Below are 25,543 nucleotides of genomic sequence, written 5' to 3'. Positions count from 1 at the left end.
TAGAAATAAGACTGAACATTACATGATTTTTCAGGAGCAAACACTTTGCCAACTATACATGTGAGATGACGAAGTTTTTTGAGTTACATTTACCTAGAAAATATTTATTTATTATTAGTCAGTATACCAAGTCTAATTGCTGACATGAAGCTCCAAAATTAATCAAATTAAGACAGAAAGTTTGTTCTGTAAACACTTTCTGACAAAAATAGTCAGTGTGCAAGAACAGAAAATTTATTTTAGGCACAGAAAGTATTTTGCAGTTAGCATATGCAAAAGGGTCTTTTGTCAGGTTTTTCAATGCATTGCATTCCAGTGCATGGACACTATTAATACAATGACTGGAGTACGCTTTTCTTTGATGTATTACCTGCATTTCCAGCATGTTGCCTTGAAACATGCGTAGTTGTTTAAATAAATTAACATTTTTTATCTAAACCAAAGATAAACATTATAATACTTACTAGTTAGACTACAAGAATTTTGTCACATACTTCATTCCAGTATACTTTAAATATACAGTTATAAGTGTTGGAAAAGAAATATTATGATAAAAATGCAAACTCCTTGATTTTATCTAAAGCAAGACAGAGTGGAATGATGTCACAGAAGAACTCACATTTAAAGTGGTAAGTGGTTCATAGAAGATCTCTTCACCTTCCTTTAGTTTCTTGTTAAGTGTCAGAGGACACTGAAGATATCTGAAGTTATATTCAATCTGAATAATAAACATATGCCAGTATTTAAATGTGATGAAACTGATAATCTAAGATTGAGACAATTGGCTTAATTTTTGAAATGTTCTCCTTTAGAGAAAAAAAAGAAAGCATATTGTGTTACAGTAATGAGAACACTGATGTTTACTAATTGTTGGTCACTCTGCCAGTGAACACATGCCATCAAGATACACATCTGTGACTGTAAAATGATTAAACACGTAGTTATTTTTCATTGTAAAATAAAAAGTACACATTTCTTCTTTAAATATCACAGTTTAAAAATGTTATTCTGATAGGCAATTTGTTTTAATGTTCACTTTGAATAAAAGCTTGTTTTTAAAAGTTGTATGGCTTTGATAACACAATAGAAGCAAAAAATTTACAATTCTTCCATTAGTGATTTAGACACAATCCAATGTAATAATTCATAAGGAGGTTTTCAAAAAGATAACATATTTGTAGAACATTCATTTCTCCTTAGCTCTGTGGAAGTAATTTATTGCTTAAGATTTTGGAGAAAAATTTTAAAAAAAGAAACACACTGAACACTGTGAATTATTGATGACAAGTGTACTACTTATGATACGCATGCTTTTGATATGTATAAATAGATATTATGTCTTTTATCACTGTTATCTTGAAATATACATGACCTTGGATACCCAGCTTGATTGCAAGAGTTAACACAGTAAAGATAAAGTCTATAGATTGCTCAAGTTAAATGTTAAACTTGTTAAAATGCACGAGCATGACGACTACAGAAACCAAACTTCAAAACTGTTTGCAGCCCAAAGGATAAAATGAGATCAGTCACCTGTGTTTTCTGTCATACAGCTTGTCATACATGTTAAAGTATACCAATTGTATACTTCCAAGCTTTCAAGTGAAATATGTGTTCATTTCAGCGTTACACAGGCAATAAAGAGAATTAAATCTGCGTCTTTGCTGAGAACAACAAGAAAAAAGAGACTAATAGTTGAAGATAGCTAGTATCTGGTGAAGTGCTTTTTAAAAGTCATTCTAATACTGAGGAGTTTTTGCCAAAGACACATTAAAAGCACAGATTCAAATACAGTTATTGATTAATAACTACTGAATTATTCATAAATCAAGTATTGGCTGATTTTAATTTACCAACTACAGAATTACAATTGCAACCGTAGAAAATAGTTGAGGCATTACAATGTAGTCCAGTATTAGTAACTGAAAGCCACATTGATGACTTTCTAATTTAATTATTATGCAAATAATGTACCACTGCTAACATTCCATCCTGAGAGCACGAAATGTACGGTCTTCACAATTTTTTTTTTCACTTACGTAAAAGTCTCGACTGGTTTTTTCCTCTGAAGACTCAATTATACAGTTGTCCAAAACCAGCTTTGAAGACAAACAGAAAAGTGAATTAATGTGATATAGATAATATTCATCAAGATTGTTTGCACCTGAAGAAAATGACCTTCAAATACAGCAGTCATCTAACAGAAGTGATGATTCAATCAGATTTTATGGTGTATGATTCGAAGACATAAAATTCCATGTAGGATTTGAATAATGAAACTATGCAGTTTACAAGGCTACATGTTAGTTTACAGGTATAAAATGTGAAGTGTTTATGAATACATTCATACCAAGCCAATTGCTAGCTTAAGAAAAAGCTTTTCTGTACTGTCATTTAATGGTTAACTCAGAAGGTGAAAATATCTCAAATGGTTTTGAATCCAGTTCTCTTCTGACTTCCATAATTCCTATACTACTTTTCATACTACTTTTATACTCTTAGAACTTCATTGACATCAGGAAGATAAGGATTTCTCTAACACCAAAGAAATTAAAATGGGCAACCTGAAACTATGACTAAAATACAATTAAATAAATTTGTGAACGTATATTGTTTCTGTTTTATAATAATACACATTAGTGTATGTAGCACTAGAAAAGCAATAGCAAAAGCTGCAGTAGAACTAAGAGGTATTTTTGTGTAGTCATTTCTTCAATATGTGCACAAAACTTACTTTAAATGAATCAGGAAGATACTCAACCATTTCCAGCAAAGGACACTTATTGGCACTAGAAGAGTGAGAGAATGTCACAACAGCTTCTTCCCATCTGCAAAAATCAGTTGAGATAATGGAAAACGAATTAGCTGCTTCTCTTTTAAATTAACTACTTTTAGATTATTTGACTTTTACTTAAGGTACTGTCTTGCAAATCACAATATGTAACAAGTTTACTACCCTCAACTGGAAAATGAGCTGTTTGAGGAGTAATTGAGTATTATTCTGGATGCTTCTCTGATCCATTTTAAAATCTGTTGTCAATTAAACAGAAAAGTATCAACTACACTAAGACCGTCTAAAAAATATAAAACTTGAACTAAAGCTGGAATCTTGTGTTTCGAGATTAGGCGAGTAATTATAAACACACTAAAATACTAGCAGTGTTCCTGAAACTCTTACTAAGAGGCAACGGTGCAACATTTTTATTCCTGACGTGGGGCTTAACTAGATTGTAATATAAAATATTCTAAACTGCAGTTGAACTGTCACAGTTTTAAATTTTTGCAACATATTTTAAACAAAAATTTTTAATTCCATCTCTTGAATGGCATCAGTTACGCTTACATTTTGATTAAAATTCTGTAGGTATCGAAGCATTATGCGACAGACCCAAATTATGTATGTAAGAATAGGGAAGACATGGGAAGAAATACTTATTTCTAATGTTTTCTATGAGGTTTTGTTTTAACAGAATGGGAATATACAATCTAATACAGAAAACGACATGCCACCTTTCTGATGTCCATTCCAATTATGTCATTTTTTATTTCATCTCACTAGAACAAAACATAATCTCTGGAATTTCGAAATATGTCCTCAGTCTTATTAAACTACAGGTTTTCAGAAATTAATCTCAGTTAAAAGAACAAAACAAATACAAACCAAAATAAATTCAAACCCTGTTTTTGTGTACCTTACCTTTTATGCAAAATGACAGCAGACACTACATCTTTCCTCCTATTGTGTATTGCTTCATGGAAAAAAGAAGCTACAGCTTTGTTGAACAGGATTTTTGCACCATAGTCAAGAAGTAACCTTACTGCCTTTGCATGTCCTTCTCTTGCAGCCAGGTGCAATGCTGTGTTCTGCACAGAAAAGTAGCACAGTGATGCATGCACAAGAATAATTAAAAAAAAAAAAAAAGTACATATTTCAGTCCTTTCCCACATTAAAAAGCTACACGCTATTCTGACTTGCAAGATCTGAATACTTTTACTAGCACCATTAAAAAGCAAAATATTGTCATAGAGATTCTGATAGAGACTATAGATAATATTTATATTTATGGCTATGGTAGTGCTAAATTTGAAGAGGAAACTCAGAAGTAGGTAAGGAAGGCCAATTCATTAGTATGTTTTTATGGAAGTCACAAATAGGTAAAAATGATGGTATCTGCAGATATAGAAGCCCTGCATCTGATAATCAGGAAGAGAAGCATTCAGTTATATCCAGGCATGCTCATTCAAACAAATCTGCAAGAAAACCTGCAGGTAGAGTTTCAAGAGGAACATCTTTGGTATTTTCATAAAAGTAACACAATGAGTGGTTTAGGAATCAAGTCACACTGAAGGTGACCTTTCAAAGCCTTCCCAACCCACTCATATTTTTCGGAGGGAAATTAAGACCTAAGCATTGGCTTCTCATTGATCTCTAGGTAAGATTTGTTTCTAATCTAATAATTTAAATGCGTTCAACACCAGCTCTCAGAGAGACTGGCAACACCTTCTGCGTTGGAAACTGAATAGTTCTTTAAAATGACCACTCTGTGTTTTCTTCTGGGGAACTGTTAGGCAGGTTCATACAAGAGTTCTCCAGTCCAGGAAACGGATTCTGTCTTGACCCAACAGATACCGCATTTGTCCAAACTTTAGAGCAAGATATAGAAAGAGCTGTATCTGCTGGACATTGCTGTGCAGAACAGACATATTTAAAACGGTATGTTAATGAGCTGTTTTTTAATCTGTGTAAGCGCTTTAAATTTAAATTAACACTGTTTGTAGTACATCGTTAAACTACTCTGGCATTGTAAAGAGGGCAAGAGGGACATGTCTAACATACTTGCTCAGGATTTTATATTTTCTATTATGTTATTTGCTTTTTTTTTTTATCTCCCACTTATAGGAATTGGATAACAATTTCAGCAATCGCATATTATTTATTCAGCAATAAACTTTAACAGTGGTGAAATATAAAGATTTTAAATATGCCATAGGTAACGAAAGGCAGCACACAGTGGAAAACTGCTGATAGCATACCACTACCATTTGGTCTAGAAGTAATAGCAGACAGAAACAAATAATGTTCTGTGAATACATACCCCTTCTTCATCCACTCTGTCAGTACACTTCACGTTAGTATCCAAAATGATCTGCATTGTGCGCGTGTATCCGCCAAAGGCAGCATGGTGCAGAGCTGTCCAGCCTTTATAATCACTTTTATGTAGCAGTACAAAATTAGTAATTATACACGGAAAACTTTTTACAAATTTAAAGTACATGTAAACGCCTTCTCCTCTGACTCAAACCTCTTTTCTTTGGCATGACTTCTGCAGAGATAGCTGTGCCTTCTGTCAACTATTATGCGATTATCAATGCATCATTCGCAAGTAAAAGGTTCAACTCAATAACAGTATTTGTCTCTCCCTCTATCCTTTCTTCCCTCTCTATATTTCTCTACACATCTGGATTATGCCCGTTTTCTTATATGTCTCTTGAAAATCACACAAATGCTTGCAATATTTTGTTACTAATACTTGGCAATAGGTCTGGCATAGATCATGGCCGTATTATGGAATTTTGCATTTAAAGATAGTGAATATACAAAATATTATAAGCATACAAATCTATTCCTATTAGTATTACTTCTTCTTAGCAGAATGAGACTTACTCAGCCTTTTATAGCATAGAACCTACTGGGACATTTCTTTCGAAAATACCAGGTTTAAGTCTAATTTAAGCCAAAATACATACACATATACATTTGTGCACATAGCTATAAATACTTACATATATATTTACTTATATATGTATATTATCATCTCTGTCCTTGCTACGTGTACTAGTCTAGCTAAGGACACTGGAAATAAAGGGTTTGACAGTAGTCCATTTAGTGAATCCACTGCAGTCACTAATAACAAACATATGACAGGTCTGTTTGCTAAAGGATCTCCTCCAAACACTTACGCCCCCAGCTCCAAGGTGTAACTGCAGTGGACTTGGACACACAGGACTTGAAAGTTAAAGCTCTAGACTGTACCTCGGAAACAGGACTCTAACCTTTTGGTAGTTTTGGCTACAGGTGTGGGCACGGCAGCTTTTGTGGAGCTGCCAATGATCTTTAACCTGCAACCAAGACTCAGAGTGCAAGGCAAGTTGCCTGTGAACCACCCATCCTAAGAATCTCTATTCAAGCCTATAAGTGAAGCTGACATGATTATAATATTTCCAAACGAATTTTTTTTTAACATCAAAAGGTTCAATATTCTTCTCTCAGTTGGATTTAGAGAAACTTCAGTTTCCCCAGTTTCAGAAGTCTTGCTTTACAGCTAGCCATGATTCTATGTGTCAGGCAGAAACAAGGCACAATCAGCTTAGTTTTAAAAATATTTTATAAATACGCTCTTCTATATTTATATTTGCATATATTAATATATTTTTTCATATATTGTATTTACATTCATATTGTATAAACTTCCCAGCAGATGGACATAATATGCAGGGTGGTAGCTCTTTTTTGCCTTAATGAATGAAAATCTGCATACTTACCAGAGAAAAAGGGCCCCTCTCTTCAGGAGAAACTGAACTACCTTCTCATGACCATTCTGGGCTGCCAAATGAAGGGGAGTCATTCCCTTCTTATCACCTTCATTCAAAAGTCTTGTGTCTTTCATATCTCTTATAAGTCGTTGACAAGTATGGATGCGCCCATAGCTTTGAAAGATAAACATACAAATGAATGTCAAAGAAATACGGATGGAAAATTGGCATTGATTTCATTGCCTAGACTGCAATACCAACCTGGCAGCAAAGTGCAGTGGTGACTTCTTGTCCCTGCTCTTAGAGTAGATGGAAACGTTGAGGCTGAGTAAATTATTTACAGAGAGGGCCACACCCTGTCTGCATGCATAATGCAAGGGAGTGCATCCTTCATTATCTTCATCCACCACGAGATTTTTAATATGTTCCATCTGTTACCCCCCCAAAAAAACCCAAAAGCACAGAATTACATTTATATCATTAATGTCCCACAGCTTCTAATAGCTTGTAACAATAGCATTAATACTTAAAAGCAGTATCTAAAAATAATGAACAAACTTTAGGAAATGTAAATTTAGTAACAATGAGCATTTAATGTCTGTTGATTCACCATTTTTCAATAAAGAACACAGCAGTTTGAAGAACACAGCAGTTTGCCACTCTGCACCCTTAGCTGCAATCCATCCACAGTACAAATACACTACGGGAGATTCTTCTCTGCTGTCATTCAATCACAGCGTTCATTGCAGTCAGCAAAAGGCTTGTACAGAACATAAGGGTGGTCTATAGTCTGTATTCAGTAGCAGACCTTCTGGCTGTCAAGAATCAGCAGTACACTGGTTTACAGTGCCATTTTATTTCCCCCGTTTCTCATCTTCATTTCCCTGTTTTTCCTCCATACCTTGTGTAACAACATCCTATGTGTGGCCTTTTTAGAGGAACTAAAAATCTCCTTCCCTGGTCTACTTCATTCCTTTGTCTAAATTATTAGTGTGACAAATGACTAGGAAATCAATGCAGACAACTGAGAGTTATCACTGATTTAAAACTGATTCTCTACATAGTTGAAAAGGGAAGTTAAATCCACCCTGCATTACTAATCAAGGTTGCTTACAGATTTCAGCAGATGTAGTAAGATCAGTTATACTTGATTCACATTTAAAAAATCGTTTCTGGAGCTCTGGAGCCTAGCAAATTTAACTCTTTCAGATGAGCCTGGCCCTAGCAGTATGAATGCTTCACCTCAGCTTAGCCAAATACAAATCCATGTCTGAAATCCTTTTCAAAACTAAATCCAAGGCTTCATTGCAGTACAGTCCACCGAAGGCACCTGTAGAATATGCTGTAAGCTATTTAAATCCTAGAATTTCATGGAATATGAACGCATCCCATAGCCTTACTGCATGCAATCTGGGAAAATATGAGTGAAAAGTTCTACATTTTATTGCCTACTTCTTGAGCTATTCAATCCCCCAACAGCAAAGTAATTTATGGGATTATGTTATTCCTTTGCCTGGCAATAAGAAAACTGTATTATTTGCTTTCAAATGTTTTCATGAGAGATATGTATCTCTTCAAATTATTTTCTGTGACACCAGGCAACTTAACAAGTACCACAAACTTTTACAAATATTCCACAATACAATGGTAATTGTTTTGTTCTTCACATTTTCTAGTAAGGGTAACAGAAAGACACAAACTGATGCTTACTGTACCTGCAGAAATTTCTCATTCAGATGCTGCAATCCTCCAGGTTGCAATACCGTCAAATGCAAGAAATTCCGGCCCAGATGATCTTTTAATGATACATTTGCTCCTAGATAAATATGGAAATAAATACCAGCAACTTCAAAACTGCTGGCCCCTGGCACTAACTGGTGATGTTTAAGACAAAGACACATATGTTGAACAAACATGTTTATAAATCTATAAAATAAATATTATATCAATTCAACATTATAACATATAATTTTACTTACAAAAAAACCCCACTGACACTCAGATTTCATTGTTATCTCAAGTGTGTATGCATTTCATATTTCGTTGCAGCATAAACATTTATGTGGGGTCTTTTCATTCAGAGATACCCACAAACCAGGAGATAATTTAAAGATGCAGGTAGTCACCTCTTCAAATCTTTTAAAGTTGTAACCTTGTAACAACTTCAAAACTTATTACAGGTCTTATTAACAAAATCAGTTATGTTACTATTAACAAGAGGAAATAGAGTAACAATAATGAGCTTGCACCAAAAGTGCTGCAATTGAAAGATATTGCTCATTTTCAAGGTGACTGTGATTACATAAAATCACAGCTAACACTTGACATATGGGCTTTAATGCTTAAAGACTGCTGGTACAAAAGATGACTCTCTGTAAGTGGTGTAGTTATTCCGCATTATTTTGTGAACTGCTGAGGAATGCAGGGATGGACTGTCAGTGCCACCTCTACCTTGAGAAGCCTGGCACATGGCACACACATTTCCCTACAGCCTGTTCATTCTGTATTAAAAAGGGTGAAGCCATCACCATGATCAGTCCTTTATCTCAGGGGATACCAGCACTGTGCAGCTGTTTAGGTCAACTGTTCCTGGCCTGTATGCAGCAGTACTGAATTGAACCTGAGAGGAAAGTTAGTCACAAGCTTAACATTTATGAACTGTGCTGAAATGAAGTATAAGCATATATTCTTTTTTACCTTTTGAGAGCAGTAAATTCACAATTTTCCATGATGCACAGGAAGTGGCCAATAGAAGTGGGGATCGACCTTCTATGTCAACACTATCAATATTAGCCCCCTGGAATAAAGAATTTCAAGTTTATCATGAATAATGAATAAACGGAATTTTAAAATGGTGTTGCTCTTTATAAACATACCAGAATTACAGGCATTCTGGTAACTCCAGATAAGTTCTAACTATCAGCCACAGCCCAGTCATCTATATATATGTAAATTTAGACACCTAAATAATAGTGGCCTACTTCTAGGTATACTGAACTCACAACTCATGGTCTTGTTAGAGTACCTTTCTATGCATTTAAATGCTCAAAATATTTAATTCTAACTTAAAAATACTGGAATTGAAGCTCTGGAAAATAACACAAAAATTACACCCCTTTTGAACGATGTAGTCTTACCTATCAAACAATTAGCAGAACAAGACACTTCTGAAGCTCTGCGCCAGGGGCGTCAAACTCATTTTCACCGGGGGCCACATGAGCCTCGCAGTTGCCTTTGAAGGCCTAAATATAATTTTAAGGCTGTATAAATGTAACTACTACCCTGCTCTATGCTACACAAATACTATTCAAGAAGTAATGCATCCAGAGATTAGCATAGTTCCACCTGTATAGCTTGATCTATCTTCATTTTCTATTCTTCTTTATCATCTATATGAGACAAGTTAATTTTGACCCCAAAGAGCTGTATTAACAGCATACACATTTTTATTCTCCAAGGTCATTTGATATGACCTTTCTCCTTAGGGGAAGCACAAGGACTGGAATGAGATATTCTAGCAAAAGCCCAGTTTTGCTGTTTTGTCTATTTTTGCACAAGATGCATATTGCCAGGTCATTGTGTTCATTATGCTCACAACATCACTGTGATCGTATGAGCAAAATACTATGAGCATAAACATATCTATCTAAAAATCCCACCAATGAGGGAGTATGAAGATACAATTAAATTAACCAATAAGAGGTATGTATATTTCATGATGTCTGAGATATAATTTTTCTAGATATTGAGTTGCTAGTCAAATTGGTTATTTTATTTCAGGTAATATCCAAACATCATTGAAAAAAAAGAATCAATAGGAGTTTTTCTATTAACTTCCATCATCTTTGGATCCAGTCCTAATACAAGAGAGAATTAGTCATAATCATGAGCAATATTTACTTTATAGGACAATAAAACTTGTAATGCATTAACATGAAACATTTAATAAAGGTACAATGATTACCACAAAGAACAGGAAGCTTCCAGTGTATGTTGATGAAATGTTTGAGAATAATACATGAGGATCATTTCCCCAGTTACATTTCTACAAGGTCAGACAAATCTCTTAAAAATGTTCTTATTAAAAATATTCAAAGAAACAGAAACTTTTTTTATCCAAGTGGTTCATTCATTTCAGTGAATACAGGAGCAGCACTTTCCAGTTAAATCTTTAATCACCTTCCTTCCAGCTAACATCATTGCTCAGTCTTCAGCAAAATTGTCAGCAGCATTCATCATTATTTAGCACAATGAGGAACTTTTACATTGTTATATATATTTACCACATTTATGAGACAGCTACATTAAGAGCTTGTAAATTTAGATTTTGAACTCCTTTTACTTTTGCATTTATATATTAGTATATATGAATTAAACATGCATTATTATAAAATATGATGTGAATATTGTAAATGTCAATTTGTATTGACATAAATTTAATCTTTCAATTTTCTTTCAGCGAAAACAAAAGAAGTAAAATGGGAAAAAGGAAGTCCAGAAAAATGAAGTAAGAAAACATGTAAAATACTGCTTATTTACTTTGACTACACACGTTTCAATTAAATTAATGAAGTAAATTCAGGAAACACCAGATATCTCAATGGTAAATTCTCCAGTACACAAGAAAAACAGAAACGCTGAAAGATGCAAAGAAATTGCTTAGATACTTGCTAAATCATGACAACTTTCTGATTTTCATGGCTTTCTTCTTTATAGTTGTATACATAACTTGCAAGTACAACAACACTATTTGCATACACAAACCAGACACTGTACACCTGTCAAATATGACAATGGCCACTTGGGCATTGTTGTTAAATTCACTGTGCTTAAAATGTTTAATTTGCAAACCAATTTATAAGGAGCACTTCTTTAAAGATACTAAGTTTTGTAATGTTAAGAAGTTGGAAATATTGATCTAGGTTTCTGTCTTGTCTTTTTTTTAAGGCTTCAGTTAGCCTTCAGCTAACCACAAACCGTACATCTCACCAGAACAGGAGCATGTGCTCTTTGGCATGTTATGTTGAGGCCAAATGCAAAATCATGAAAAGTTCTGCAAGAAATATCTGTAGAATTTGATTATCTGATTTTTATGTAGGACATTGACCTATAACTTAAAAAAGAATGGTGCAAGTTAAATGTAAAGGGCATACAAAGTGTGCCTGGATGTTTCTGTTTAGCATAGATACTGTGTTTTCTATCTAGAAGACCTAGATGTAACACTCTGTGTATTTCCAATCGCTTTTATTTTCAGACACTAAAAGTACCAAAAATAAGATAAAGTAAATTATAATTGTAAGTTAATGTGTGTGAAATGTGGATATTTAATAAATAAAATAAATAAATTTTGTTCTTTAGTAAAACCAGAGAGCCATTCTGAGCTGGAATTTGCTGTTCCTTTTGAGCAGTGACATTGCTTCACCTTTTCTTTTTCACCCTCATGCAGCACAGGTGATCTCTAGTGATCTTGCCAGGAGACCAGGCAGCACAGGCTGCATGTGCTGCACCCCACTAGCCCCAGCTGGCATATTTTGATCTATTCCCAGACAGGGTGAATGAAAACAATCCTAAAGCTTCAAAAGTGATTTACTTTACCTGGAAAGTCAAAAAAACCCTCAGCATAGATTCTATAGAAGAGGTCAAAAAAGTCAAAATGACACTTTAGGAATAAAAGCTCATTCTTAGCAAATGCATTGTTAAAGATATTCCCTCATCCCTACAGATGTACAACTTGTGTCTGTATTTCTCAGATAATAATTTCTGTAGATAGGTTGTTTTGTTAGACAAGTTTAAGCAGTCAAACCACATCATTTTATATCTGAATCGAAAATAAGCGCAACATCTAGTTCTGACTAAATCCAATCTCTATAATAGAGGTTCTGAGAAAAGTAAAACTATATGTGGAAGATGATTTTTCTGAATATAATTGTCATGAAATTAAGCAAAAAACATATACATAAAATGGAAAAGAAGTCTGCTGACTTCTGAAAATTTCCTCTGCAGAATAGAGCATATAACGGTTGTATGACCCTTAGTTTAGTAGGTATAAATGGACACTTGGAGCATAGCCAGTACATCCCCTGTTATGTTTCTTCTCTTTCTCCCTCATAATTATTCAGTGAAGAAACATAACCAAATTACACAGAGTAAAAAACATTTCTAGATCATGCACAGACTTCAGTGTAGGCCTATGTGATCCCAGAACAATCATATGTGCATAGTTCAAATAAAGGTTAAATTCATGCATGCTTAGCCTTTATTTCATATTTAATATCCTAAAAGTGAGGATGACTGAACTAGTCTGTCATATCTGGTAAAAGGTGTTTATAAAACCTTTCTGAGTGAGTAAAATGGAATACAAATGCAAGTTTTCATCTTCTGTAACTGCAGGATGCTGTTATGGAGTCATAACAACCACTGTACTGCAACTGTCAATTATGCATTATGAAATATAGACATATACCTAATTAACCTATACCCGAGAACACATTCTCCTTTATGAATTTTTCTATGCAGACCTGTAGTAATATATAGCAATAAACTCTATAAACATGTTGCTTGATTAAATATTTACCATTGAAATCAAATATTCTGCCAGTTCATAGTGATCAAACAATGCTGTCCTGTGGGGAAAAAAATGCAAAATACAGTAACATTAGAAAGGACAATGAAGTTTCAAGCCAAAGGCTAGTATTTTTCTCCATGTGCTACATTTTCTAGTATTTTCAAATTAATACATTTAAAAATAGACAGAGAGAGATCTTTATTACATGATTCATTTTAATAAATTGTTTTCATTTTTGTCACGGAGTTTTGTTTTTAAGCTAAGTTCAGTTCAATTAATACATTGAAAACTCACTGCAGGAAACAAAGACCTTACCTCATTGGTAAGTCAACAGGTATTTTACAACTATTTTTAACAGAACAAGTACTTTCATATGTGAGATCTTTCGCTGTACCACACAAGGTCAATCTAAAATTCCATAAACTTCAGACTCAGTTTGTTTCAGGCAGATTAGAGCCTCAAATCCATTTTATTATTCTGATCTTCAAAAATAACTTGCCATATATTTTGTGTAATAACTCTAGAGTGGGTTTAAAATGGAAATGACTAAATGTATTCTTCCTGTGGCAGACAAGTCTACTTGAGAAAATCTGAAAACATTTGATACACTGATATAAATCTTGGTGACATTAATTTACTAAAAATATTTTAAAGCTGTCTATACATGTGAAAAAATCTCAGTTTTTATTTTACAGTAAGACAGTGAATTATATATTATAGAACAAAAATTGTAAAAGCAGGAAATATAGCACAATTAATACAGACACTGTTTTCAGAAGTCAGACTTCTGTTCAATATTTTAACTCAATTAACAAAACAGGAGGACAGTTCCAAGGCTGCTATATATCTCACAGATAACAGTTCCCTTAGCATTCATTATAAGAGGTAAGAACACAGGGTGTACTATAGTTAGAACTGATTACTCAAAAGATGTATTTTAAAAATCATGTCATGGTTCCAAATAAGTAGAGATACCTTCCTTATCTGTAGTAGACCCCTCCAGCCAGCCATAAATATTAAATGCTTCACACACACTCCAAATAAATTCCAAGGTGAATGAAGAGAAAGCTAAGTCATTTTGTAAAATATTTAGATGGAAACATGACAGTAGGATTGTGAAAGGATCGAGTCCTGCCTATGCTTCACTGCTCCTTCACTTCTGAACAAGTTAACTTTCCTATACAGTTTAGCTATATTTTGAGAAATCTAGGTGACTTTCTACCTTTCTGATGATTCTTGATAGTTTTTTTTTTTTCCTGTTTCACAGAGACAGGTTGCAAGAGTGTCATTCTTTTTCTAAGATTTTCCCAAGGACAAACATTTTCATGGATATGACAGCCAGTTATCTATTCAATAGTATTTTGTGCCTGTGCAAGTTTCTTTGGCATTTGGCATCACTATGTCTTCAATCTTGTTCTATCGTGGTAGCATTTCCAAGTTTACCCAAACCTTATCTTAACTTTACAACACACTCTCCTTTTAATTGCTTCAATTACCTTTGAATCTTTCCACTTCATACAATGTCCAAAGAACAATCATCTCCACTGCCTCTGACTTTCCACTGATTGTTTCATATTGTAAAACTTCTTGTAGAATAACACTGTAAAATTACTACACTGAAATGCAGTGAGACATATCTTTCTTACTAAAAAAGTATAGATGGGAAAATATACTATCTTCCATAGAGTTCGTAGAGAGCATGTTTAATGAAGCATCTTTCTGCTACAGAAGACTGAGGAAACTTCTCCACAGCCTAGTGCTCTAGTTTCAAATGTGCTGTGAAGGACTAGAAGTCTAGACCAGAGGTGTCAAACTCATTTTCACTGGACGCCACATCAGCCTCATTACCTTCAAAGGGTCAAATGTAGTTTTAGGACTGTATAAATTTATTGCATTTGGCCCTTCAAAGGCAACAACGAGGCTGTTGTGGGCCCCGGTGAAAATGAGTTTGACACCCCTGGTCTAGAGAATTATTCCATACACAAATTTCATCTGCAGCTTTGTCGTCATAGGGAAGTGAACCAATATTTACTTGCAGTTGATCAGGCATAAGACAATCTTTTCGAGGAAAAAAAAAAAAACTTTATTACTTTTCATTCACTTTCTGGAGAACATAACCACATCAAATGAGGGCATTTGTTCCACAACACAAAAGTTCTTAATAATTCCATAAACTTGTTAACCCACTACTTCACTGGAGTAAATTTTCAATATAAACTCTTAGTGACAGTTCCTTGATATGGTTCCAAGATAACTGCAACTGTTTTGATTTTTGTATCAGCACCAAAATCTTTAACATTCTGAACAAATTATCGCCTCTTTCATAGTGTACTAAAACCATCCCCCATCCCATGGAGAAGTTCCAGCCCATGAGGAAGGGTGTTCTAAAGTATGCTATATAAAGTATAACTGGGTGCTGAGAATAATTGAGAACATCATGGTTCACAATTAATGGTGAAGTCTGGCAGAGCAGCCTCCTACCTGTGAAGTAAAGTTTCCTTATTCCCGTCTACAGCATCAATAATGGATTCATCACCAGCATAGGATGACATCATTAACTTTACAATCTCTGTTGCTCCTTGAGTGGCAGCAAAATGAAGTGCTGTGCATTTTTCATTCTGTAAATGGGAAAATAAAGCATGTAAATATTTAAACCTCAACAACCTAACCTTCAACCTAGTAAACACACTAGCAATCTAGCCCAGGATTTGCAGCTCCTAAATGCCTAAATTTCTATGCAAGTAATGAAACTTTAGTCTTTAGCTAAAATAGTGGAATTCCAAAGAGATCTTAAAGACCAGAAAAGACTAATCAGGCAGTTTTAAAGGATTACTACAAAGCTCCTTATTATTCTATGCCAAGTCCCTAAGATATGAGATAATTACACTCTTAATAATATTTTGTAGTTGAATTAATAAACAGACACACAGCACCATTTAATACAAAAGATGAAGCAAAGGAAAACTAGAGAAAGCCATAGGTAGACCAGTACAAACGAATAAGCAAACAAATATGCCCATATAACATAGAAAATGCATTCTTTTAAAATGTTTTTCACTTTCTTAAATGGAATCTTCCTTAGATGTTGTTCTTAATTAAAGAAAAATAAATCTGCAGGTTAAAAATAACTTGGTCTAGTATGTTATTAAACTATTATAAGCTAGACAGCCATAAAATTATTAAGCAATAAATAAATTATTAGAACAAGATTAGCCAAAACAGGATTTCACTTAGCGAGATGAGACAAACTAGATTTGATACATGTCTGAGGGTTTTGACTTTCTCCTTTTTAGAACAGGAATGTTTCGTTGCATTGGAATGAGCTTTGCTACAATGTCGTAAGCATTCTCAAAATAGTCTTACCCATCAAAAAAACTGGCAATATAAATCATATCATTCAAAAGCTGTGTGTTCAAAGAATCAAACCAATAAAAGAAGGCTAAACCATGTTTATATTTGCTCTCATGAGTTGACCTGAGCCTTGCAAACAATTTGATTAGTGATAGGTATCTTCTGAAATGTTTATTCATCATGAAGATGGACACAGACCATTATGCCAAAAGTACTATCATAAACTTGCGCTTACTTAGAAAGAAGACACTGTAAAGACCAGAGCAAGGCTGAGGATAAATAAGGATGAGAAAGGGTCAGATGGAAGATCTCATTTCCGAGAAAAGACATGGCAGGTGTATAGAAAAGACTTCATGAAGAAGGCTGTACCGTTCCCCAGAGTGCTCCCCCACACTCCACCAGTTTATGACTCAAGGACTTTCTGAGCCAGAGGGAATGCCACTGTATTCAGTAGCTGAGGGCTGATTTTTCTTCTATGGATCTGCCCAAGAGCATTTTGAATCAATGCAAAATTTTCATAGCCACAACATCCTACACGACTTCTGTAAAGAAACCTGCCATTTTGCCTGATGTGAACAAGAGACTTGTGTTCATTTGCTGCTCCCTAGGTTTTGCATTGGAAGAGACAATGAGCAATTATTATCTGCTCACCTTTTTTCATACCACTTAGAGATTCAGAGGTATCTCAGTTTGATCAAAATTATATTTCACTCCAATTAAAGTTTTACCTGTTTTAGATCAATTTGGGCTCCAAATTCAATGCACATTTTAATCATTTCAAGGTCCCCACTTTGAACTGCCAAATGAAGTGGACTGCACTTTCCATTATTGGTAAAATTGATGTGGGTTTTAGCAGAGTGACCCAATTCTTCACCTGAGAAATGAAAATAAGTGGAGATTTTTCAAGCAAGAAAGATAACAGAAGCTATCAAGGCTTTCAAAACAAGTATATTAACTGTGGAATAATATCCTCCCACTCAAAATATGAACCTTTCACATCGATCACTAAACAACGGATGGGCACACATTTAAGAAAGCAGTTAAGCTGCTGCTGCAATCCTACAAAAGTTACTAGCATGAATTGCCCATAGGAATAATTGCATTAACTTCTTGTAGGTTCAATCACAGTTACAAGTGCTTGTTTGCACAGTTCTTTGAGAATTGAAATAGAAAACTGGTAACACTACTATAAATAATAAATCTTACTGATGGCTTGGGAACAATGTATTTACCTTTTTTTAAAAGAATTTCCATACATGTTTTTGCACCTGAAAATGCAGCTGCATGGATAGGCATACTTCCAGTTTTGTTTGGTTTACATATTTTCCCTCCATTTTCAATCTGAAAAATAATGTCTGGAAATAGCTTAATGACATACAGAAAATTCTGATTAATGAACATACTCTTACAGGTACAGTCTCCTGGGTGTCTGCCTCCTCTTTTTTTTATGTTGTATATGCATTGTGAAGTTCATATACAAACCTCTTTTGCATGTTATATGCATACATCGACACATACATGTGCTTCATTTTGTGATCTGATGACCTTCAAAACCAGTTTAAGTTTTCTCTGTTTGCCACTCATATTTATATATGCTCTTAGAAGATTAAAGTTTGTTAGCAAACTTGAATATTAGTAACTTGAATATTAGATCCATGATTAACCTTCCTTCATTGAACAAAGACAGAACAGAGGAATGGAATAACACTGCATCAAGATAAACAGAATCACATCAAAATATGACAGATAATTACACCTACCAGGAGTGTCAGTGCTTCAGGATTATCCTTGTAACATGCTACAATTAGAGGTGTGTTCCCTGCTTCACCTTCCAAATTAACATCTGTACTGCTATGCTGGACTAAAATCTAAATGTATAAGAAAACATTCAGTCAACCATATGCCAAATACAACAGTAATAACACAGAACTATTTGACTACTTTTGTTTATCACTCATAGCACTCTTGTGACTTATTCTTTTTGCATGTCAATAGCCCACAATGCAGAGGAGGGACAAAATGAGGGAGAATGTAAAAATAGGCAGGTGAAAAATGCAGGTGAGAACAGACAAAGAAAAGTAAAATTCCTTACAGTAAACAGCTGTATAACTAGGATAAACACTGCACATAGCTGCAGAATATCTTGAAGTTTTATTTAACAATTTCCCCAATACTGGGAGAAAATCTTTTCTGTAGCAAGTTGCAGATGGTGATTTTCAACTGAAGTTTGTTACAATGTCTTGTAATATTTTATATTCCCTGGAAAGTTGCAATGTTGTGGGTGCTACTCGATTAGGCATCTCTTAAGACAGCTATATAAGATCAAGGGAAATAGGACTTGGTGAGAACAAGGACCCTTCCAGCCCTGAATTCCTGCTTCAATACCAATATTAACAGCTCACACCAGACTACCAGTGTCACCAAGTATCTCTGTGACTGCTTCCAGCACTTTTTGACAAGCAAAGGATCTGTAAATGAAAATTATGATACTGCACCTCATATTCATTCCTCTATCTACATATTTATTTAATTACCTTTCAGTAATTCCAATGAATTTTTCTGTACTGGAAGAACTGACACACTTTAATCACTCTCAAGCACTTTGACAATAGAAACCAAAGGAGAATTAGTTTGAATACACAAAAGAGTGGGGAAAAAATGAGAGCACATATTTGGTCAAGAGCAGAGCAGAGCAGAGCTGTAAAATAACTCACACGCAGAATGTGACACAAAGCCCATTTTAAAAGTGTAATTGTATTTCACATTTTATTGTTCTTAATTTATAATGAATAGAGATTTTGTAAAAGATCTGAGGACAGCAAAATATTTAAGCACTGAAAATCTCTAAAGGATTTTAAGTCTTGAATACAGGAATAGGTTTTTCTCTTTTTTTTCTGTTTGGATGAACGAGAAAAGGAGACAAATTTAAAGAGAAAAACAAGTGATGTGGTGCTAAGGTTGTATTCACCTGGTAAATTCAATACCTTTGCAAATTCTAAAACTCTATTCAAATGCTGCATATGGAGTGAAAACATAATTATGAAAATTATGAAATTAGGAAAATTATGAAAAAAATTATGCTGCTTAAAATCTCAATGCTGTTGCTATTTTACAAGGTTCAAAACACTCACCTTAGTAATTTCTTCACAACATATTTCTGTGATTTTTAATTGCAGGTTTAGTTCTGCTATTATTCAAATTATTATTACAATGTTATTTTTAAGAACTGTGTTTTCTTATTGATTTTAATCTGGTTTTCATAAAAAAAAAGGTAATACCTTAGTTTCAAGAAAATTTTGATACTCCTATGACTTCCTATACAGTTGTAAAAAAAAAAATCAGAGCACAAACATTTGAAATAACACGTCTACATGCAATTTAGTCTTAAAAAGAACCTTTTCAAAGAAAATTCCTTGTGTTTGGAGAATTTAAAAGAATTTTTCACAAAACATAACGACTACTATCACAGCACAAATATCAGTATTTGTGCTATCATAAAAATTAGTAAGTTACTTTTTACTTGCTGTGCTAAGAAGTCAGACATTTCTATAAGCCTCATGTGTTACACATCTGGGTCACTAAACAAAGCATGCAAGGAGATGAAGTGTATATAAACAAGGTCATGTTCTGCAGGCAGCTGCTGTTGAGCTACTTATCAATTCTGTATATTTATGTGGACTTTAGACTTACCTTAACAATTTCATTATGCAGGGACTGCACGGCCATATGCAAAGGTGCCATCATATTGGCATTGAGAATGTTTGGATTGGCTCCTCTGCTGAGCAGCAAACTAACACTTTCCACCTGGTTTTTCTTTGTGGCCCAGTGCAGTGGGGTATTTCCAGAAGAATCCATCACATTTAATACTAGGTCAAAGGAGAGAAAACCAAAGCAAAACCATCAAATATTCTGATCTCACTGAAAAAAAAGTTGCTTCGAGGGAGGTTTATGTCTGTGCTACTACATTTCTTAGAAGACAAAAAGTGAGAGAATTATGTCACACAGTGCATTGTGCTAAATTAATTAAATATTTTGCTGAATCCACAGTATTTGTTAGAGAGATGGGAGGTGTGAAACACCTATTTCTTGCCTATTATTATACATCTTTTTTTGTTTGCCCAACAGTTAATTGATTTCCCTCTTTCCTTGTCTCTTCACTTTCCTATCTTATTTGACTGCAGCTGTCACTTTAGAGACTGCACAGAGCAACTGTGTGAATAACTAAAATAAGTGATAATAAGTGCTTGCAAATTGAAAGAAGATTAAAGATCATATCTATTCTGATTCACTTAAGAACACAGAAGCAAGTCAGTTCATGCTACTTATAACACTGGTCTGCTCTACACATATATTTCGAGCTTCAAAACAGCAAATGAACTTCTACAAATATTCTGAAAAATAAAGATGAAAATTATACGCTGAAAAGAAAAACAATATATCTCAGCCAGAATAAACTAAAATTAGATTAGCCATCATTACAGGTGTAAAAAATTAGCTTTTCAGGGCCTTTACATGTCTACTTAGTAGCCCACAATCTGTCAGTGGAGTCTTATGCAGCTCACAATGTTTATTAATAACTACTGAACAACATCTTTTACGGAGTATAGTTCCATCATTCAAGGTCCCCTGTTCTCCTGCATATCACTTCTTCCCTAAATTTCTTTAGATGGCCTATCTCATCAAATGTTTATTCTTCCTCACTACTAAGTAAACATGATGATAACTTGAATGACAGTATAAGGAAACAGGCTATTTCTCTTTTACATTTCCAGTATTAAAAGTGCTAACAAAAGACACATAAAGTATGTAAGGAAGACAAAAATTCGGGCCTCCTGTACTTCACTGCAGTTTTCTTTTTCATATCTGAAGACTGCAAATCTGAGTCCTAAACTAAATATGATATACGGATTCACTGCATTAGAGAGAAAACAGTCCTAACATAACAAGGGTGATCCAAATCACACCCAACACACTGCAAACTATGGAAGACAGTTTGAACTATATTTAAATCTATAGATGTAGACAACACGTACCAGTTCTGCTTCAAGTGGATAACAAACACTGATTAGTGAACTTCTTTATTCTGTTAAGTACAATGGTTCATAAAATGCGTGTTACCTTCGGAGGAAGAATCGTCCATGATCAACTGCATTAATTCTATTTGACCTCCTTCTGCAGCATGATGCAGCGGGGTGGCATTTAATTCATCCACTTTGGTAAGTCCAGAACGATTCTTCTTAATGAAGCTCCGTAGCCTACAGGCACTTCCATCCGAAATCACCTATTTTTGGACACAAATATTCTAATATTCTCATTAATAGGCAAGATGTTAGCAGTGCTATAATGTGTTGCTATGAGCATGTTAACACTAAATACTTCTCTCCCAGCTGTTTAGTTTCATAGACAAATACACAAATCCTGATCATATTGAGTCAACAGCAAAACTCTGATTGATTTGATTGATTACAAAATCAGACCCAGATGAGAAACAATGCAAAATTAACAAAAATGGAAATTAACTTGGATACATTTTATGAGCTCAAAATCCTCCTTCAACCACAGAAAATTCCAAACAAGCAAACTCATGACTTACTGTTTCATACTCTTTGCAGCTGCGGCCACGTCAAATGAACTCAACAAAGAGGAAAAATTAATAATCTTGATAAATTCCTTTTCTAGACCTTTCTACAGAGACTGATATTATGTCCTGGGCTTTCACATTCAGCTGTTGGGTTCCTGTGATATTCTTTGTGTCAGAGCAATCAATAAATTTCTTCATTTCAAGAGTATCCCAAGCACATCCCATGAGCTACTATCTCAGTCTGAAACAACCCAGCGTCTTCACAGCGTAGTACAGAACCCCCTCCAACAGTTCAGCCCACTGACACCTCCCTGGTACAGCACTTTGCAACCAAAGCGGACTACAGAAACCCTGCTGATTCTTACTTTATGATGTTCTCCAAATATTTTTGTTAGAGTGTTTCAAAAACAAAATTGGGAGGAAAAAATAAAAGGTGGGGGGAATGCATATCAAAAGTAATGAAAATCATCCCAAAAACGTGTAAGGAAACAAAACGTAAAAAAAAGGGAAATACCTTAAAAACACTGTTCCCTCCTCAGTTGCAAAAGAAAAGGAAAACTTTACTCTCCAGGATCCCCTGAGTCACAAAGACTCAATAATTTTTGCTGTCATGACTGGGGAGCTCATTCATACACATAAGCACGTGTTTAATTTCCTTCGCCTTAATAATCCCATTAACCTCACTGAGGTTACTCATCTCAATAATGTTACAAATGTGTTTAAAGGTTTAGAAGACCAGGGCCAAGTACAGCAGTAGCATCTACTTCAAAAGTGCAACTAGAAAAAGCTAATAGAAAACTGGTGGTATTGTGGAAAGGGTATTTAAGATTATTCAACTCTAACAAAGATAAGAGGTCAGTCACATACATAAATATCTATATGTTTTATACACATCAAAAAGCTATTTAGGAAAACCATATTACAAAGAACAGTATCTTCTATTCCTTCTTATATTCTAATTTAATTGTAATTGAAATGAATTTCAAATCTTTGTATGGATTTAAACCACATTTCACCGTTCTTTACACTGGAATTTTTTGTCAATGCAAGACAAAATGTGGCTAAAATGTGGCACGATACTTTCTGCTAAAAAAAAAATAAATCATCCAATGTTGCAGTCTTTCATTAACAAAAATAGGAAAAGAAGAAATAAGTTCTTGGTTGTTCAAAACCGCAAAGCAAACTATTTTAAACAGCAGTTCATTTGCACTTCTCCTGAAGAGCTCTGTAGTGGCAGATCACGCACCAAAGTGACAAGCTGGGTCATGCTTAAGAGATGTTGCTCGGGACTACAGCTAGCACACAGAAAACAAGGCTGGAAATGACCTCAAAAGGTCTTTAAAAACCCATCCACATCCTCTGTCAAGTTTGTTTTGCTTACTCTTAAAAACCTCTGAAGTTACCCAAGTCATCTCTCCCGTAAGCAACTTCTTCCTTTGCTTAATTATTCTTACTCTTAAAAAAGGTTTCCCTAGCATTTGGTCTAGGTCTTCCTAACTGCAATACAAATACATCACTTGTCCTATTCTCTGTGGAAAAGGGAAGGTGTTACATCCTTCCTGGCAGCTATTTTGCCACTGGTTCCCTTTCCCTTCATAACAGCTCCACTGCTTCTAAACCTTCCTCTTGTGACATTTTTGATAGACGGTATATTCATCGCCATCATGACCTCTGGACCTCCCTCTAAGAGGGGGACTTCTCGGGAGCCCCACGACAGCCACCTGCCACCCATCACCCACCCTTACACCCCCCTTTGGCTGCTCCCCTCTCGTGTTCCTGCTTGCCCTGGTCCAGACTTGGCCATACAATGTCATAGAGTCCTGTGCCTTCATGTCCCACGGCCGGCGCAGTTTCCAGCCTGTCCCCCACTCCTCACGGATCCACAGATGAGTGAGGAGAAAGGAGCTTCTGGGAAGAAAAGGTCTCTGGGATGCCAAGCTTGCACAGCTGCGTCCAGAGTCCCCGCATACCCTCACCCACTTGCCCCTCCATCTTCACCCCTCCTTGTCCCAACGCGTTCACATGAGCCCCAGTCTCGGGCACCACTAGGTGCCTCTGGCAGGCTCGGCTGTCCCGAGGCTGTGCCCTCACACCCACACCTGCCACCCAGCACTCGGCACCCCCACTTCCTCCGCTCCGCTCCGCACGCACCTTGAAGACATCCTGCGAGGCGACGGAGGCGGCATCCGCCTCGCAGACGACGCCCTGGTAGGAGCTGGAGCCGGCCGCCTTCTCCCGCGACTGGCAGAGCCGCAGCAGAGAGCGCTTCATGGCGCCCGCTCGCCCGGCTCCGAGCAGCGCCCTCCCCGCCCGCTCCGGAGACCTGCGAGGCAAGAGACCGAGTGACGACCGGCGCCGGGGCCGCGAAGCCAGCCCGCCGGAGCGGCGGTGGCGGGAGGCGGGGAAAGCGAGCGGGGGGCGCTCCGGGGAAGACGAGCCGCTGCCCGCCGGGCGGCTCCACCTGCCGAAAGGCAGGTCCCGGGGGCGCGGAACGCCGGTCCCTCAGGGGACACCGCCTCAACTTTGCTGGACGGGCGCTTGGACGGACCGCGACTGTGCCCGGTTGTGGAGCTGCGACGGGCAGAGGCGCCGCCGACGGCGTCAGTTGCGGGAGGGGGCGAAGCGATCCCCGCTGGGTTTTGGGTGGTGCTTTTTTTCATCCCCCTGTTGAGCATCTGGCAGTGCCAGAGAACTCTGGAGATGAGCGCATCTGCACATGCAAGAAGCGCAGCGCAGAGAGCACGTTGTGCAAAACTGGAAATAAATAAATGCAGTGCAAACCGGGAGCAGTGAAATCAGAGTGTGCGGAGCGCAGTTGTCCCACCCGGGCTGGGCACCATGGGGAGGCAGTCAGGGCTGCGGCACCGGCCTCGCAACTTTACCACAGTTGAGTTTCCTGCGGTTAACTCCTCAGCATTTACTTTGTGGTCATAAAATTGTCTAGTAGAATTTGTTTTACTGGCAAATTTGGAGCAGCATCGAGAAGGTATAGGAAGGGTGTAAAAAGAAGCAGCACAAAGTGTTTCAAAGGGTTAATTACCAAAGAGACTTTAACCGAGTCATCCTTGCTGAGTCTTAACGGAAACGTTTGTAACTCCGAGAACTACCAGTTTATTTAATGTGATAAGAGCAGTCCTACCAAAGGTCAGGTAGTGGCTGGGCAGACGCTTAGGAAATGCAGTAGGGAGCACACAGGATGAATATTTCCCCGGCTGTTCCTGGTTTATGGCAACCAGTGGCTTAAGAACTGCCAGAACCAGGTGTCACATCCAGTCCAGTCTGTTTAATAGCCATCAAGTGGCAATTCTCCATTACTTCGTTTAAGACCTTTCTGAATCCTGTGGCACTAAGTGCCATCATTTCCTTTTTTTTTTTTTTTTGTTTTGTTTTTGTTTTTGTTTTTGTTTTTGTGAAAAATGCTTTCTTTTACCACTAGATTCACTTAGTGATCCCTAGCATTTTCATTTTGAGAAATGGAGAGTTGTTCCCCTTTTCTTTATCCTTGTTAGTGC

The 25,543-nt window shown here is 36.2% G+C and overlaps 1 protein-coding gene across 1 annotated transcript in view; it reads right to left on the bottom strand.

Annotated features, from left to right (window-relative positions):
- TRPA1 (transient receptor potential cation channel subfamily A member 1) overlaps window positions 1–24,562 on the bottom strand; it is a 37,384-nt gene extending 12,822 nt beyond the window's left edge. Inside the window, exons 1-17 of the mRNA XM_065832387.2 lie at window positions 24,183–24,562; window positions 21,569–21,731; window positions 20,141–20,316; window positions 18,211–18,318; window positions 17,683–17,791; window positions 17,179–17,324; window positions 15,581–15,717; window positions 13,109–13,157; window positions 9,232–9,331; window positions 8,250–8,350; window positions 6,796–6,965; window positions 6,544–6,708; window positions 5,097–5,211; window positions 3,698–3,864; window positions 2,735–2,828; window positions 2,040–2,099; window positions 620–718 (exon numbers count right to left, since the gene is read on the bottom strand). Of these exons, the coding sequence (XP_065688459.1) occupies window positions 620–718; window positions 2,040–2,099; window positions 2,735–2,828; window positions 3,698–3,864; window positions 5,097–5,211; window positions 6,544–6,708; window positions 6,796–6,965; window positions 8,250–8,350; window positions 9,232–9,331; window positions 13,109–13,157; window positions 15,581–15,717; window positions 17,179–17,324; window positions 17,683–17,791; window positions 18,211–18,318; window positions 20,141–20,316; window positions 21,569–21,731; window positions 24,183–24,302 (2,079 nt within the window). The 5' untranslated portion in view covers window positions 24,303–24,562. The remainder of the gene's footprint in view (window positions 1–619; window positions 719–2,039; window positions 2,100–2,734; window positions 2,829–3,697; window positions 3,865–5,096; window positions 5,212–6,543; window positions 6,709–6,795; window positions 6,966–8,249; window positions 8,351–9,231; window positions 9,332–13,108; window positions 13,158–15,580; window positions 15,718–17,178; window positions 17,325–17,682; window positions 17,792–18,210; window positions 18,319–20,140; window positions 20,317–21,568; window positions 21,732–24,182) is intronic.
- Window positions 24,563–25,543: the final 981 nt, after the last annotated feature.

This window comes from Patagioenas fasciata, chromosome 2 (assembly GCF_037038585.1).
Source record: "Patagioenas fasciata isolate bPatFas1 chromosome 2, bPatFas1.hap1, whole genome shotgun sequence".
NCBI classification, from domain to species: Eukaryota; Metazoa; Chordata; class Aves; order Columbiformes; family Columbidae; genus Patagioenas; species Patagioenas fasciata.
Note: the sequence above shows the minus strand (reverse complement) of the source record. Positions and strands in the feature narration are given on the sequence as shown.